The sequence below is a fragment of the Patiria miniata genome, unplaced genomic scaffold (genome assembly GCF_015706575.1).
Source record: "Patiria miniata isolate m_02_andy unplaced genomic scaffold, ASM1570657v1 HiC_scaffold_18, whole genome shotgun sequence".
Lineage (NCBI taxonomy): Eukaryota > Metazoa > Echinodermata > Asteroidea > Valvatida > Asterinidae > Patiria > Patiria miniata.
In genome coordinates this window covers 5,476,002-5,491,658 of record NW_024037056.1, presented here as the reverse complement: position 1 = coordinate 5,491,658, position 15,657 = coordinate 5,476,002, and the positions used below count along the sequence as shown (strand labels likewise).

At 40.9% G+C, this 15,657-nt stretch overlaps 2 protein-coding genes across 3 annotated transcripts; one reads left to right on the top strand and one right to left on the bottom strand.

Moving 5' to 3' along the window:
• Positions 1–205: 205 nt before the first annotated feature.
• LOC119724381 (phospholipase ABHD3-like) lies at positions 206–6,519 on the bottom strand. The gene is made up of 9 exons (XM_038195403.1): positions 6,377–6,519; positions 6,026–6,189; positions 4,878–4,996; positions 4,671–4,777; positions 4,439–4,551; positions 3,390–3,563; positions 3,175–3,223; positions 2,473–2,638; positions 206–1,457 (listed from the first exon to the last, which is right to left on the bottom strand). The coding sequence occupies exons 1-9, from the start codon at positions 6,482–6,484 to the stop codon at positions 1,270–1,272; spliced, it is 1,188 nt and encodes a 395-aa protein (XP_038051331.1). The 5' UTR covers positions 6,485–6,519; the 3' UTR covers positions 206–1,269.
• Positions 6,423–13,948, top strand: LOC119724380 (proteasomal ubiquitin receptor ADRM1-B-like). Of its 2 annotated transcripts, none has more exons than XM_038195402.1 (12): positions 6,423–6,553; positions 6,901–6,903; positions 7,669–7,898; positions 8,361–8,477; positions 8,801–8,948; positions 9,078–9,155; positions 9,411–9,498; positions 10,127–10,332; positions 11,396–11,443; positions 11,836–11,993; positions 12,093–12,195; positions 13,838–13,948. In XM_038195402.1, the coding sequence occupies exons 3-12, from the start codon at positions 7,695–7,697 to the stop codon at positions 13,939–13,941; spliced, it is 1,254 nt and encodes a 417-aa protein (XP_038051330.1). In that variant the 5' UTR covers positions 6,423–6,553; positions 6,901–6,903; positions 7,669–7,694; the 3' UTR covers positions 13,942–13,948. The 2 variants fall into 2 exon arrangements, with proteins under 2 accessions (XP_038051330.1, XP_038051328.1); XM_038195400.1 differs by having other exon boundaries at positions 11,833–11,993.
• Positions 13,949–15,657: the final 1,709 nt, after the last annotated feature.

The following is a 15,657-nucleotide window of genomic DNA, read 5'->3' as shown; positions in this document are numbered from 1 at the left end:
CATGATTTATCGGTTAGGAAAGGGGACAAGATCTGTTATTAACGAAGTCGGAGTTGCCCCATTAACCCACCCCCCCCCCCCCCTCCCTGACCCTAAAAGGGGTTAAAAAATTAATGAAAACTTATTGTCTGGCATCTTTTTAACTGGCATTATGTACGAGGGCTAGGGTGTAAAAGTGTACCAAAAAAGTCACAGAACTATCATGCACTTTGCTTGACTTTGTAACAATAACTTTAATAATGCCATTTATTATTAAATAATTCACTTTGTTGTTTTAAATACAACCAATTTTATACAATCACACGTAAACTTCTTAATATATTAGTAAATATCTTATAGTACACATAGCATGGATTAGGCACAAATTATGTCCCAAAAACATCAGTTACGTTACATTATCACAGCTTATAGAACTAGATGAGACAACATTACTAGAGACCCTATTTTCATGGTACTTGTCACAGATTAACTGTAAAAGATTTTGTTTTTTAAATGCCCTGAATTCGCATGATTATTATTATGCCGTAAACCTAGTGTTTGCAAATAAAATTATCATGTTACAAAAATATGAAAAAAAATCCTTTTTTTCTCCTGTTTCAAAGAAAATCAGTTGTAAAAATCCAAAATCCTAACAACTTTTAGGTAAAACTCTCTTAAATTATAAAAAAAAAAAAAATTGTTTGAAAATTACAAACAGCATCCACCCGTAATGATTAAAAACAATAGAAAACTAAGTGCGTATTTTTACCTATAAACAGGGTTCTCGTGGCCTAGAAAAAAAATTGGAAAAGTTTGAAACCTCGCATTTCATGTTGATGCTAAGCTATTAGCTTAGCTGTACTAAGCAAGGCATGCCAAAACTGGTAGCTCTAAAAGCCTGTTGCGCAAAAGTTAAAAGTATAAACAAAGGAAAAGGGAAGAGGAACAAAAGAAAATCCTCGATTTACACCATAAACAAACATGTTTGGATGTGTGTATGTGTTATGGCACACTGGTATTTTCGTAAACCCTCAAACTTTTCGTAGGCCCTAGCGCAGTGCCTAATTGATAATCTGGTCCTGGTCATGGATTTGAATAATTTGGTCTTGAAAAAGTCATGGATTTTTATTGCCCTAAAGGTTAGGAACCCTGTACGATGTGCATAAATACTCCAAACACCAAAATCACACACTGTGCTAATAAAATACATCAATTTGCAAAGCAAAATATTCTGCGTTACAGCTTCGTAAAATTGGGTCAGACTCTCGAGCCGAAAGCTCCCCTTTCCGGCTATTCAGTCTTACAAAGCACTTCCGTCATTCCGTGCTGGAAGAACCCGTCTACAAACTGCTCAAACAGCCGGATCATGTAGCTGTTTCCCCTCGGAAGGAAGCCCTCTGTGAATCCAACATGGCCGCCGTGTGATGTCACCACCAGTGCGATGTTACTCTGTTCCTTGGCATCGGCAGTGGGTATTGCTGCAGCATCCAACAAAAAAATTAAATAAAATCAATCAATAATGCAAAGTTTGACTCGCCGAAGGATATCAACTGGGGGGGAATTCGGATCTGCAATCTTTGAAGGGTCTGTGGTTTGAACCCCACTGAAGTAATTTGATTTTTTAAGTCACTTGAAACCTGACAGAAAGACGCCAGCTTTCATCTGATGACTGGGAAACTTTTCGTTTTTCATTCAAGTAGTATTCAAGCCCTTTGAGATATTTGTATAAAGCCATACCTACATAAGCACTCGTACAAGTTTACGTCATGCTGACGTAGAAATTTCGTCACCGTTTTCACGAACAGCCACATACTATATATATTATGTTGATTTTGAAGAAAAGTGTTTTCGAGAAAATTGCAAAAGAAGTTTCACATATTTTAAAACTTTAAGAAATACTACTTTGCAACAACTTTGTGCAGCAAGGAAACCATCACACGATTCTACGAGAGCTGAAGTTTTACATGAACCCGGTAATAAGACTTAATAAAGCAGTTAATTAGTGAAAATTAATTAGTAAAGATATGTGGCTCTTCGTAAAAATGCAAATTCAGGTTTCCGACATATTGGCCCTTTCTGTTCAACGTGTATTTTAATAGGCGCGCGTGAGTAGGCGCGCGTGAGTACGAGCTGAAAATGTAACAAAGATATGTGGCTCTTCGTGAAAATGCAAATCTCATTTGACCTACTTTTACGTATTTCCGTGCAATGGGTTTTGTACGCGTTCAGAGGGCCAAAATGTATGTGGCTCTTCGTGAAAACGCAAAATGCATTTATCAAGATTTCGGCCCCTTGCAACATTAATGTAACTTAGAAATTAATGATGTTTTGCTTACAGAAACATGTCAAAATGGTTAAGTACATTGTTTTAATGCGAAATATTGAAAAAAATGAAAATCAAAAAAATTGTAATTTTTGACATATGTGGCTCTTCGTGAAAACGGTGACGATTTCATCAAATGGTGGGTGGGGGGTTGGGGGGTTCAGTCTTACTTTCTAAGGGTGCAAATGGGTCGTCCCCCGCACTCAGGCACAGCGTTGGAATCCCAATGTGAAGAACTTTGGTGTGTAACGATGCGTCGGCATAGTAGTGGTCCACCGTCTCGTAACCAAACATTTTAGCAGTGAATCGCTCGTCAAATTGCTTGATAGTTTGCGACTGGAAACAAACAAACAAACAAACAAACAAATGAACTAGAAAGCACTCAGAGAGCACAAACCTCCGCCAAGGCTAAACAATTCCCCGCCATATTGTCAGTACACCCAAAAGAAATACTCGCATAAATGGTGAAGAATCCTTAAAAAAAATCCTGGATCCAGACCCAGATCCGGATCACTTCCAAAATCTAATCGATTTTTACTTGTACCAAGGACCACCCCTAAAACAATTTTCACGCAAATCCGTCCATAATTTGTTGAGTCATCTTGTTAACAAACAAACCAATCAACCAACCAACAAACGCCAAAGAAAACAAACAAAAGCAATCTCCAATTTGAAACTTTGAAAAAATATGGCTTTTGACTTACACCCAACAAACAAAGGCATCGTAAATATAGTTCTGGATAGCTCAGTTGGTAGAGCACCGGTATGGTGTTTCGGAGGTCAGAGGTTCAATTCCAGCTCCAGCCAAATTCTTTGTATGACTTAAGTCTGTGATTTGAAAAACTTTCAATTTTAATTAAAAAAATGCTCACCTGCATGGCATGACCTATATCAACGTGCTCTTCGAACATCTGAACATTTCTGTCATAAACGGGAAAATATTTGAAGTTCTTAAGATATAACAAATAAACTTAGTTATGGGAAATATTTTAATAGCTATTAGACCTTACCTTAAAAAGAAAATGCTGATGACAAAAAAGATGTTTCGTACAACAAAATTTCAATGTCTGTCACATAGCACACTCACCTGGCTAAAACTTTGGTCAGTTCTTTGGCTAGGAATCGGTTGAAGAGGATGGAATTGACAGGTTTTTCCAGGGATTCCGTAGACACAAATGTGTTCCAGGCGACCGAGACCGTCATGGCAGCAACTAGTGGTGTGTTCTCACCGACCTTGGCCAGGTAGTTGAACAAAATGATACTAGAAAAAGAACAATAAGGAGTAGAGTTTCAAGAACTTTTCAGAGTTGTAACCTGGTCATCGGAAGTCATCACAAGTTCAATCACAAGTCATTACAAGTCAATCGCAAGTCCATCACAAGTCATCACAGGTTATCACAAGTCATAACAGGTTACCACAAGTCATAACAGGTTACCACAAGTCAATCACAAGTCATCACAAGGCAATCGCACGTCATCACAAGGCAATCGCACGTCATCACAAGTCATCACAGGTTATCACAAGTCATAACAGGTTACCACAAGTCAATCACAAGTCATTACAAGTCAATCACAAGTCATCACAAGTCAATCGCAAGTCCATCACAAGTCATCACAGGTTATCACAAGTCATAACAGGTTATCACAAGTCAATCGCAAGTCATCACAAGTCAATCGCAAGTCAATCACAAGTCAATCACAAGTCATCACAAGTCCATCACAAGTCAATCGCAAGTCAATCACAAGTCAATCGCTAGCCAATCACAAGCCAACACAAGTCATCATAAATCATCACAAGTCAATCACAGGTCATCACAAGTCAATCATAAATCATCACAAGTCATCCAGTCTCCGGTCAAGTGAAAAAATATTCCAATAAACTGTGTAATTGGCCAACCCCATAGCCTGTGTCCCTGCTTGTGACTTGACTTTAAGTCTGCAAGATCGATCTACATACCAAGTTTCAAGTTGATATGCCATGTCGTTCTTAACCGAGTTATCCAGAAATCATCTTCAAACCACAATGTACAGGTGAAACCTGGACACATCTTTGTAAACGCTCTTTCACTTTGTGAACCCTCTGCCAAAAACTGAGCTTTGTATCCACATTTCATTTTTCTCCAATTAATTACTTACCCTCCGATAGAGATTCCGACAGCAATCACAGGTGCGTTAGGGTTCACGCTGTGAATGTGCTGGATGACAAACTCTAAATCCTCCGTATTTGCGGCACAGAAAGTTCTCGGGGTCTGAAATTTGACGAACAATACACTTGTAACTTCAGTTGGTCAATTAAGCCTCAGAAATCTGGAATTTTTAAGCAGCAAATCGAGAAAGTTTGTCTCAAATGGACTGGTTTTGCCCGTACCTTTATTTCAGCTCCTCCAAAACCTCGGTTGTTGAAGACGACAGAACGGTAACCATGTTTCTTGACCGCTTTCATCATATTAATGGCATAGTGACTTTGACTGGACCCTAAAACCAAACCAAATAAGAACATTTCAAATGACGATAGTAACCTCTCAGTAATGGCCTGAACTCAGTTTCAGAATGAGTCCATAGAAAGACATCTAACCTGTTAACCCTGGTAGTAGTAGGACTGTCGGTCTGGTCTCATTGCTGTATCGTTCATCGTCGTCATTTTCCACCCAGTCAAGAACAACCTCGCCACCGTCAGCCAACCGCAACTTCTCACTTTTAGGAAGAAAAAAAAAAACATAAAAAAAGAGTTGGAATTTCGACTCTACTTTTTTGGATTTGTGAGGACTTGTGATAACTTATGATGGGCTACGATGATTTGTGAGAACTTGTGGGGACTTGTGGTGACTTGTGAGGACTTGTGAGGACTTGTAAGGACTTGTGATGGACGTGTGATGACTTAAATATTTGTGAGGACTTGTGGGGACTTGGGGTGACTTGTGGTGACTCGTGGTGACTTGTGAGGACTTGTGACGGAGTTGTAATGACTTATGATTTTTGAGGACTTTTGAGGACTTGTGATGGACTTGTGAAAACTTGTGATGGATTTGTGATGACTAAAATGATGAATTGTGAGGACTTGTGAGGACTTGTGAGGACTTGTGTGGACTTGTGATGACTTAAATAATTTGTGAGGACTTGTGATGACTTATGGTGACTTGTGATGACTTATGGTGACTTGTGATGACCTGTGAGGACATGTGATGACTTGTGATGAGCTGTGATGACTTAAATGATGATTTGTGAGGTTTTGCGAGGACTTGTGAAGGACTTGTGAGGACCTGTGATGATTTGTGGTGACGTGCGAGGACATGAGGACATGTGGGGAATTGTGATGACTTGCGATGACTTGTGATGATTTGTGAGGACTTGTGAGGACTTGTGTGGACATGTGATGACTTAAATGATTTGCGAGGACTTGTGAGGACTTGTGATGACTTATGGTGACTTATGAGGACTTGTGAGGACTTGTGATGGGCTTGTGAGGACTTGTGATGGACTGTGATGACTTAAATGATGATTTGTGAGGTTTTGTGAGGACTTGTGATGCACTTGTGGTGACTTGTGTTGACTTGCGAGGACTTGTAAGGACTTGTGATGGACTTGGGAGGACTTGTGAGGACTTGTGAAGATTCGTGAGGACATGTGAGGAATTATGAAGACTTGAGTAGTGAACTGTGATCATTTTAGTGACTTGTGAGGACTTGTGAATAACTAAATTAAAACTCTGCTTCTATGTTTTACCTCCTGTACGGAATGGAGTTGAAGAACTTCATCAGTATTGGGCCGATGGTCTGCAGGTGGTAGCTGAAGCACCACATGGTCGGCATGAAGGGCTCCCTCAACATTGGAATGTGTCGTTGGACAAACTGCAAGAATTTGCCATCTTTACCGAAAACTTGGGGTTTCTATTTTCAAATGAAAAAAAAAGGAAAACATTCTGCATGTAAGGAGTGTATAAGCAACTGTCGATGCAAACCAAAAAAATGGCTATGATGACGTCCTTCACCGAGTCATGTTTTACATTTCCACCAATGATGGGGCTGTTCGCGTGCACAATTGAATGTCTACTCAATACAACCACTTTAAACCCACCTGCACAACTTTCATGTAGTAGTATGCAGCGTAGGCCCCCAGCGCCCCTAGAAGTAGGAAAGCTGAGGTGTTCTCCCGGACAATCTGAGGTATTGCGATGAGAGACATGGTGGAAGCATGGCGCCCTCTATGATGCAAGAGGGTGTAGGGTGCTGCGGAGATGTAATTCGATTTTCTGCACAGAACATAAAAACAATTAAAATCCAAATTGTTATTGTGAATTAATTTAGGCCTATTAAACTTAAAGAGGTGATGAACCAATGAATTACGTAACAACTGACGTTAATACTAGTACAGGGTAGGCCCATGGAGGAAGGAACACAGGGGTACGATTTTTTATTTGCCGCGGCTATCGTTACGGCAACCCTAACGCAACTTTCAACAGCTATCATTACGAAACTGTATGGTTCCCGGAAATAATAGTAGGCTATTCAACGTCACAATATTTGGCTGTTGGAACCAGACTGGTTCTTGTATTTTTCCCTTTTACAAAAATGCTCCCAAAGCCAATAGTATTTAGTAAGTTTCAAAGAAGAAATTGAAATCTACTTAAAATACAAAAAAATAATCTGATTAAAAAACCTGAAAGTTAAGAAATCTAATCTATTAAGCAGCGCAAGTGGTTTCGAACCCGGATCCTGGGCACAAGTATTAAACCAATCCAGCTGCCGAAGCGTTCTGGTTGGACAATGTTGGACGGGAGTTGTAAATGTGATATATATTCACAAAGGCACTTTTGCAATTGCAACGATAGTATGCCCTAGTTGAAAATTGCGTGGTTACGGCTGCCGTAACGATAGCCACTACGAGTAGGTCCTACGCATATCTCGGTTTTTTATTTTACACAAGCATGGAGGAAGGAATAGTGACAGTGACTGACACTGACAGTCAATGAATGAGTCATGACAGTGACACTGACAGAGCCCATCGGCCCCACCCAATACAAAGTTGGGCCTACCTACCTAGGCCTACTTCATTAAAAATAAAAATTCAAGGCAGTCGTCTTTACAGTAGTAAAACACAAGTTTAAAGGAAATTCAGAAAATGAGAATTTTTACTAATAAAACTTCCATCTAGCGACTTTTTAGCGTGACGTAAATCTGGGGATCTGCTCTACCAAAAAAGGTTCCCCGTTAATTGAGTATACCGCCCTCTATTGCCACTTAAAGAGCCAATGCACGTGCGAGCCAACCGGTGAGGGCGCTACAACTGATAACCGCTATTCTGCTGAAATTTTGCTGTGTAACGATTTGTGGCCGACGTGCACGATACTTCTTTTAAAAAAAATTCACTAAGAGCTGGTTATCGAAAACCCAAAATGTCTGGTGCCTTGTTCGGGAACACTGCTGCTGGAAGCCGCCCCAGTGGTAAAAATCTGGTGGAGTTTCGTGCCGGAAAAATGCAGTTGAAAGGCAAGACTGTGACGCCGGACAAGCGAAAGGGACAAGTCTACGTGCACCAATCCGACGACTCTTTGATGCACTTCTGTTGGAAGGACCGAGGCACGGGCGTGGTTGAAGATGTAAGAAGGGGGGGGGGGTTAACCCTAATTAACAAGTTAGCCGTATTCGTTTGGAAATGTTTGTACAATTAAACAGTCTATTAATAATTATTGATATAAAACAACTTTTGTAAATTTATGAGAGGATTTTTGAACATTTTTCGGAATTTTTTTTGCAACCTGACGCCACTTCAGCGGTTGTGTACAAAGTCTATGGAGAATACGAATTTTTTTAAAGTACTTCCTAACAAAATTGGAAATGTTTCTCACTAATCTCAGTCCCAGATTCATGTCTTATCGCCATTTTTGCAATGAATGACCTTCATTGAGATGAAAGGCCTAGGCTATATCATGTAGGCCTATATGAAGAAAAAAGTGGCGTCAGGTTGCAACATTTTTTCCCATTTTTCATTGAGAGAAAGTATGAAAACTAAACGATCTCGAGATTTGACTGTCGCAACTGTTAAACATGTTTTGTTTCAGGACCTGATCATTTTCCCCGATGAATGCGAGTTCAAATCTGTCTCACAATGCACCACGGGTCGTGTCTTCATTCTCAAGTTCAAGTCCTCGTCCAGGAAATTCTTCTTTTGGATGCAGGTAGGAAACCCAAACAAAGGAGCTCATTTGAAGATAGAAAGATGCTCTTTTGGCAGTCGTTAACTTCATCCCTCCCAGACCCTTCAAAATCCAACAGGAGGTTTGTAGGATTTTGTAGGATTGAGGAAGGCAGAGCCCAGCCACTATTTCTTTACATGGGGCTTGATGTCCCTTGAAACTTGGTAGGTACAAAGAGTGTGCCATTAGGTTCTTGCAAAGTGGAAGATTTTGAAGGATTCAGGAAGGTTTCCAACAATAAGTTGCTCATTTTTTTTTGCCGTGAAAGTTTTTTTTTTCAGAATTGTTGGAATTTCTTTTCACAGGAGCCCAAGAAAGACAAAGACGACGAACACTGCAAGAAGGTGAACGAGATGTTGAACAACCCCCCAGCACCGGGATCCAGTGGAGGAGGGGGCCGGTCTGGGGCCGGGGGACTTCCACCAGAGCTAGCTGGACTCGGAGCTGCTTTAGGTAGGAGATGGAGCTGGAAAGGCAGCCATGATTTCAGTAATGGCCAATTTTTGTTTTGGTGGCAGAAGTGGGATGCGAACAAATTACATCCTAAATCTTCCTTCTATTGTGTTGTGTTTCAACTTTCAGGCGACGGGGGTCTGCAGAATGTCCTGGGCAACATGGACCACCAACAGTTGATGCAACTGCTGAACAGTGGCGGCCTAGGTCAGTATAGCAACACCGGGTCAAAGGTTAAGGTCGTGTCAAAGGTGAAAGTTCCAGATTCTGAAAGAGTTCCAAAAGTGAACTTGGCTTCAAATCCTACTCCAAGAAACGTCTGTGTTGGACCAAAGTTTGTGTTCCATAAAAAATGAAAGATAAAAATTAAATCGTATTTTGTTTGTTAGAAAACAAAATAAGTCTTGTAAGCAGGATTGGATTTTGTTGGTTTTCACTTCTCGTTGTTTTCTGGGTTTTTAGGAGGAGGTATGGGGGGTCTGGGAGCTCTCGGAGGGCTGATGGGAGCCGGTCGTCCTTCTAGCTCTCAATCTGCTTCCTCGTCTGCAGCGTAAGTCCCTTTATCCATCTCGTAGTAGCTCTGGCCTCAATTATCCAAAATCCTCAATTTGATGGCAGTCCACAGGAGACATTTCCCAGTCGAATGGCTCCTAGAGTTATGGCTGGTTTAACCCTAACCCACCTCACTCCTCCAAAATCCTCCTGGCGGTTTTGGAGGATTCTAGAGGATTGAGGATGAATGGTGATTGAATCAAATGAGGATTCTGGAGGATTGAGGATGAATGGTGATTGAAGCACATGAGGATTTTGGAGGATTGAGGATGAATGGTGATTGAAGCACAAGAGGATTTTGGAGGATTGAGGATGAATGCATTTTGAGGCAGGACTGTCTGATGATTTTGAAGGATTTGGCGTTGGTTATCCTTCATTTAAACACGAGTGCAAAGTTTTGGGATAAGGAGGATTTTGGAGGATTGAGGATGAATGCATTTTGAGGCAGGACTGTCTGACAATTTTGAAAAATTTAGGCGGAGTTGCAAAATTTTGGAAAATTTTGGAGGATTTTGGAGGATTGAGGATGGTTGTAAGCAACAAGGGCCTAGGGGGTTAGGGTTAAGTCACTAGTGCCCAGAATCCAGTCAAATATTCTGATCTATTTCACTTTTTATTCCACTCAGGCCATCTCGTGCACAGTCTACTCCAGCTGTCCATGCTCAAGAGACGACTCCCAGCGCCACTCAGCCCCGCCCGGCAACCACTACTACTACCCAATCACAGGCGAGCACTACCAGCACTGCCACGCCCGCCACTGCTACTGCGGCAACGTCTCAGAATCCGGCTATTCAGCTGAGCGATTTGCAGAGTATTCTCAACACCATGAATAGTGAGTTGTAAAACTACGTGTGGGGGGAATATAAATATATTGACTGGCATTTAGGGCACTATACATTTGTGCATATTACAAACACCATGAGTAGAAAAGTGTTTGGACTTGCAACGATCCTCTGGTGAAGAGGGGTGATATAAATATATTGACTGGCATTTAGGGCACTATACATTTATGCACTTAGTATTATAAACACCATGAGTAGAAAAGTGTTTGGACTTGCAATGATCCTCTGGTGAAGAGGGGTGATATAAATATATTGACTGGCATTTAGGGCACTATACATTTGTGTACTTAATATTATAAACACCATGAGTAGAAAAGTGTTTGGACTTGCAATGATCCTCTGGTGAAGAGGGGTGATATAAATATATTGACTGGCATTTAGGGCACTATACATTTATGCACTTAGTATTATAAACACCATGAGTAGAAAAGTGTTTGGACTAGCAATGATCTTCTGGTGAAGAGGAAAGACGTAAAGTCTCTCAAGAGCCAATGTGGCCCATCAGGCTGGCGTTTATCTCATGTTTCAGTGGCATGAAACAACAGAAAATACTCCTCTTCCCCTGGATGGGATGCTAGTCCATCGCAGGTTACTCCCCAGCTAATGCTGGTACCCATTTTTACTCCTGGGTGGAGAGAGGCAACTGGGGGTGAGGTGGCTTGCACAAGGACACAACATATGGCCAGAGGCTGGATTCGAACCCCTGACCCTCTGATCATGAGTCACAAATCCTAACCACTAGGCCACACTCCCTCTGGTGACGAGGGGTAATATAAATATATTGACTGGCGTTGAGGGCACTAGTGCTCATAGTATCTCTCTTATAGATGGCTGAAAGTCGAGGCAGAAGCAATGACATGATTCTGTTGGGGTGACATACTTGTGTACGTATACACCATGTACATGTACGGACCAACACTGAGGGCACTAATGCACGTTTAAAATCCCAGGGTATTCTAAACACCTGTGTGTGACAAACTAGATACTTTGTATCGGATCAGATATTTGTTTTAGCTTCGACTTATTTTAATACTGTTCATCTCTCGTTCCCAGTTCCAGCTCCTACTGACGCTGGCAAAGCAGAAGCAGCTGCCCAACCTCGTAAGTCCAATATATTCAACTATTAACCTCCTAGTTTCTTTGATGCTGCCCAACCTCGTAAGTCCAATATATTCAACTATTGACCTCCAAGTTTCTTTGATGCAAGAAAACAGTGATGACTCGGTATTCATAAGTACCCAAGACAGTTTACCGATTCCTATTGGTGGAGAGCCTGTCACATGGCCGGTTTAAACAGTTCGGGTAATTATCAGCATCCAGACTCCAACCAGTCTTAAACAGAGTGTTTAACACCTCCCAATCACACATTTATTCCCTTATTAAAATGAAGAAAGTGGCTTCAATAAACAAGAGACACACTTTAAAGACTTTCATTTTATAAGAAACTGTTTTGTTTTTTACCCCTCCCATGCCACCCACCCCTATCACAGCAGTGGACTTGACCAAGGTCTTGACCTCGGAGGCCATGGCACCAATCCTGGCCAAGCCCGAGGTGCAGGAGAAGCTGATTCCATTCTTGCCGGAGGGGGAGTCCCTACCCAAGGACCCGGAGCAGCTCAGACAGACCCTGCAATCCCCTCAGTTCAAACAGGTAGCAAGTCTTCTTCTTTTTTGATTTCACGTGATAATCGTATTTCCTCTCTTTTTCTTGATATTACTTTGCCGTACTCATATGTGTACACCCCCACAGGCTCTGCTAATGTTTACTGCAGCCTTCCAGTCCGGTCAGCTCGGACCTCTGATGGGCCAGTTTGGTCTGGTGGCAGAGGCTACAGACGCAGCAAATCGGGGAGGTAAGACATTGACCATTCATTCCCGGAATCTTCCACAACAAAGTTTGGGGCCAAGTTTGGAAAATTTATCTGCAGTACGTTCATTGTATCAGGTATGAATAATTCTGAACAACTCCCAGAGTCTTCATGTAATGAAGTTATCCGAGCCAAATTTAACGACGCTGGCTGCTAACCACAAAATTCCGTGCTAAGACTCAGTCACACATTCACGGTTTGGCGCTGTGGATATCCTCCGTTTAAAATTTGCGATAAACCTCAGGATTATCTGTCATCTTCCTGGGGTATTCATGGAGGGCTACGGAAGTTTTCAACTGTTCCAAACTTCTGTGGTGAATCGTCATGCAAATCAATCCATAGTGTAACCGTGGGATATCCGTAGGCCAACCGTACTAGTTCGTGTTATTCGTGGCTCATCGTACATATTCTTGGACTTTCGTAGCTGATTCGTGGTAGAAATCTCTACGAATTCGCTACGAATGTCCTACGGATATGCTAGGGTTCTGCTAAGGTTGTACTACGAATATGTATGCTTTATTTGTAGGAGAACCTTGGTCATCCATGGCCCAATCGCAGACAATTGTGGCGTTAACGTCATTATTCTTAGTAATACCGTCGATATTCTTCACCAATCCGTCCATACTCTTGACAAACTGTGGTGTATTCTAAGAGAGTCGATTTCTCCACGAATCTTGACGGTTAACCGTGGATATTCATAGCTCCAATCGTGAATGTGTGACTGGGGCTTTAGGATCGCCATTCTGTGGCAACGGCGCTAGCAGACAAAATTCTGCGCTAACCCTGTAAGCACAGAATCCTTTAGCTACAGGATGTACGCATGCACATAAGCCCAAATTTCTCCCTAACTCGTGAAACTCCCTTACCGTAAGTACGGAATGTTCTGCTACAGTTAGCAAGGATTTGTTTTTGCTAACAGTATAGCCATGAAATTAGGCCCCATTTGTTTTAAAGGGCCCATGAAATGTAATTTGTTTAATGCAGTCCTTGAAAATGCACCTTTGTGTCCCTTCTAACCTTATTTTCAATTTTATTTTGCCATTTTGGTGCCTTTTTGGTTTTTATGCCAATGCAAATGTTCATATTTATGAGCAAAAGCGTGATGTCATATCAGGCAGAAACCTCAATGTTGCAATTAGAGTATGCACAAAAAGTTGCCAAAAGTTTGGATATTTGGCTGTTGTAAACTTTTATAAGATGTCGTAAACTTTCTTTTCATTAGTGATTCGTTGTTGCGTCAATTCATGACAGTAAGCTTATGAGCAAACTTTTCTCACAAATGTTTTCAAATGAGCATTTTTTGGGGTTCACTATTTCAACAGAAAAAAACCTAATATGAACAGTGTCGCCCTGAAATGACATCACGACAACAGCGCCCTCAGTTGTCCGGAAAAGCATGGACAATTTTAAATGTTTAAAGAAGAGCACTTTTCAGTAAAATTTACCAAAAAGGAATATCAATACGTTTTCATACACATCAGAGGATTAGAAAGTAGCACAAAATTTGTTCCTAAGAAATATTCACTTCATGAACCCTTTAATGCTGATCACGTTTGCGGATAAACGTTTCCCAAATGTCCAACATTTCTGTGTGTCCATTTGATTATTTCCTTCGTTTTCAATGCAGATCTGGAGGCATTCGGCAAAGCTCTTCAGAAACAAACCGGAGGCGCAAAGGAGAAGAAAGATGAAAAACCGGGCGAGGACGAAGAAGGAATGAACCTAGACTAGAACGTCACAAAAAACAAAGTTCATCAATATGTAAACCTTCCTGTTATTGTAATTCTTATAGACATATTATATTGGTAACAGTGGTATAATTCATTAGATAATTGCAGTGGCAGAGGTAATATGTTCAGTGTTAAATAGAGAATAGTAAATAATATTCCACTTGACACCACATTATCCGTGATATTTCAGCAAGTCGGCATATGTGATGCGATCAAGCTAAATGAGTCGTTTGTCGACCCTGGTCAATTTTTTTTTACAGATTTGGAAAGAGCTCAATCTCAGCATTACTGCTGTGAAAACCGCATGCTGATACCATCTTTAGTTCAAAAATTATGGAAGTTGGAACACCAAGAGATGTGATGAAGTGATGTGATGAAGTGGCCCTATTTTGGCCTGCATCTCCAAATGAAAGTTCCCGACAAACGACTCATTTAGCTTGATCGCATCACATATTTCAAATTTGTGTTCAAATTAACTCGCTCTACTCGAATCATTTGCCTTAACTTTTGCCCTTAAAGCATCTATTTGTTCTTTTAAAAGCTGAAACAAAATTGTGTTTGCATTTAATAAGGGGTAGCGGTACTTTCCTCGCCTTCCACCGCTGTGACCCGGGTTCGAATCCCACCCGGGCAAAAATGTGGATTGGGTTTTCAGTCCTGACTTGATTCTGTGGGATTTCCTCAGCATATTCTGCTGGGGTTTTCCTCCCACGTCTAAAACTGTACTTTCTTCATATTGTCTTCTCTTTATTGGGCCCCATGGGAGACAAGTGGATTGGGCTACCCAATTAAAATAAGAATTAAATTTTTAAGAAAAAGTTGGAAATCTTCACAGTACACTGGTAACAGTACACATGTTACCAGAAGAACTTGGTGTAGACTATACAGCAGACTTAAACAAGATTCGAACCCATAACCGGTGCTCTGCCAACTACACCGTCCTACTCTGTTAGCGGTGTCAAAATTTTTCAGATAATTTGGTCCTCATGCACTATCAAAAAGCCATTCGGTAATCTCTAAAAGGTTTGCATGATGTTGATAAACATAAAAATTTGATTGAATAAAAAAAATTAGATAGTAACTGTTATATTAAAATAGTTGGACAGAATTGTTTCAAAGACCCTGAAGTTCCTGCACTTGAGTCATAAACTTTACTTTCGTTGATTATATAATTTTAAAATATTGATAAAATTTCTTTACACAAATGCACTTTTTCATAAATGCTCAACCATTAAAATGCGACACAAGCACCACAAAACCATAGAGCTACAGTCGACTTTCGTTAGTTAATAAAAAATTCTGGTTATAACAAACAAAGTCATGGTCCCGACTGTGCTTTTATGTGCACAATGAATGGGACCGATGTTCCTCTTAATACAAAATTCTGATATAACAAACAATTTGGCTAGGTCCGAACGAGTTTGTTATAACGAGACTCGACTGTATATTAAATTACTAGAGCGCTAACTCCTAATTCTATGCGTGGAGACACTTTGAATCCTTCCTGCGCACAGACATTATGAATTCATGTGCGTGTTTGTAGAACATAATGAAGAACATAGCGAATTTTGAAAGTGTACTCTACATGCAACGCGCAACTACAACATGCGCAGACAACTTAACTGCGCCATGACGGTTCAAAAACGTCACGGCAAAAATCATCTGCAGCGCCAACGCGCATTTGATGCGCTGTTTCAGCAGAGCAAAATGAAATGCT

Excerpts from the sequence above, each read along its gene's own strand:
- LOC119724381 (XM_038195403.1), bottom strand. The coding sequence starts at position 6,484 with ATGTCTCTCATCGCAATACCTCAGATTGTCCGGGAGAACACCTCAGCT. Across the intron at positions 4,778-4,877 it reads ACTACTACCAGGGTTAACAG|GGTCCAGTCAAAGTCACTAT; the intron begins GTTAGATGTCTT and ends GTTTGGTTTTAG. Across the intron at positions 3,564-4,438 it reads GTCGGAATCTCTATCGGAGG|TATCATTTTGTTCAACTACC; the intron begins GTAAGTAATTAA and ends TTCTTTTTCTAG.
- LOC119724380 (XM_038195400.1), top strand. The coding sequence starts at position 7,695 with ATGTCTGGTGCCTTGTTCGGGAACACTGCTGCTGGAAGCCGCCCCAGT. Across the intron at positions 7,899-8,360 it reads GCACGGGCGTGGTTGAAGAT|GACCTGATCATTTTCCCCGA; the intron begins GTAAGAAGGGGG and ends GTTTTGTTTCAG. Across the intron at positions 8,949-9,077 it reads TGGACTCGGAGCTGCTTTAG|GCGACGGGGGTCTGCAGAAT; the intron begins GTAGGAGATGGA and ends TTCAACTTTCAG.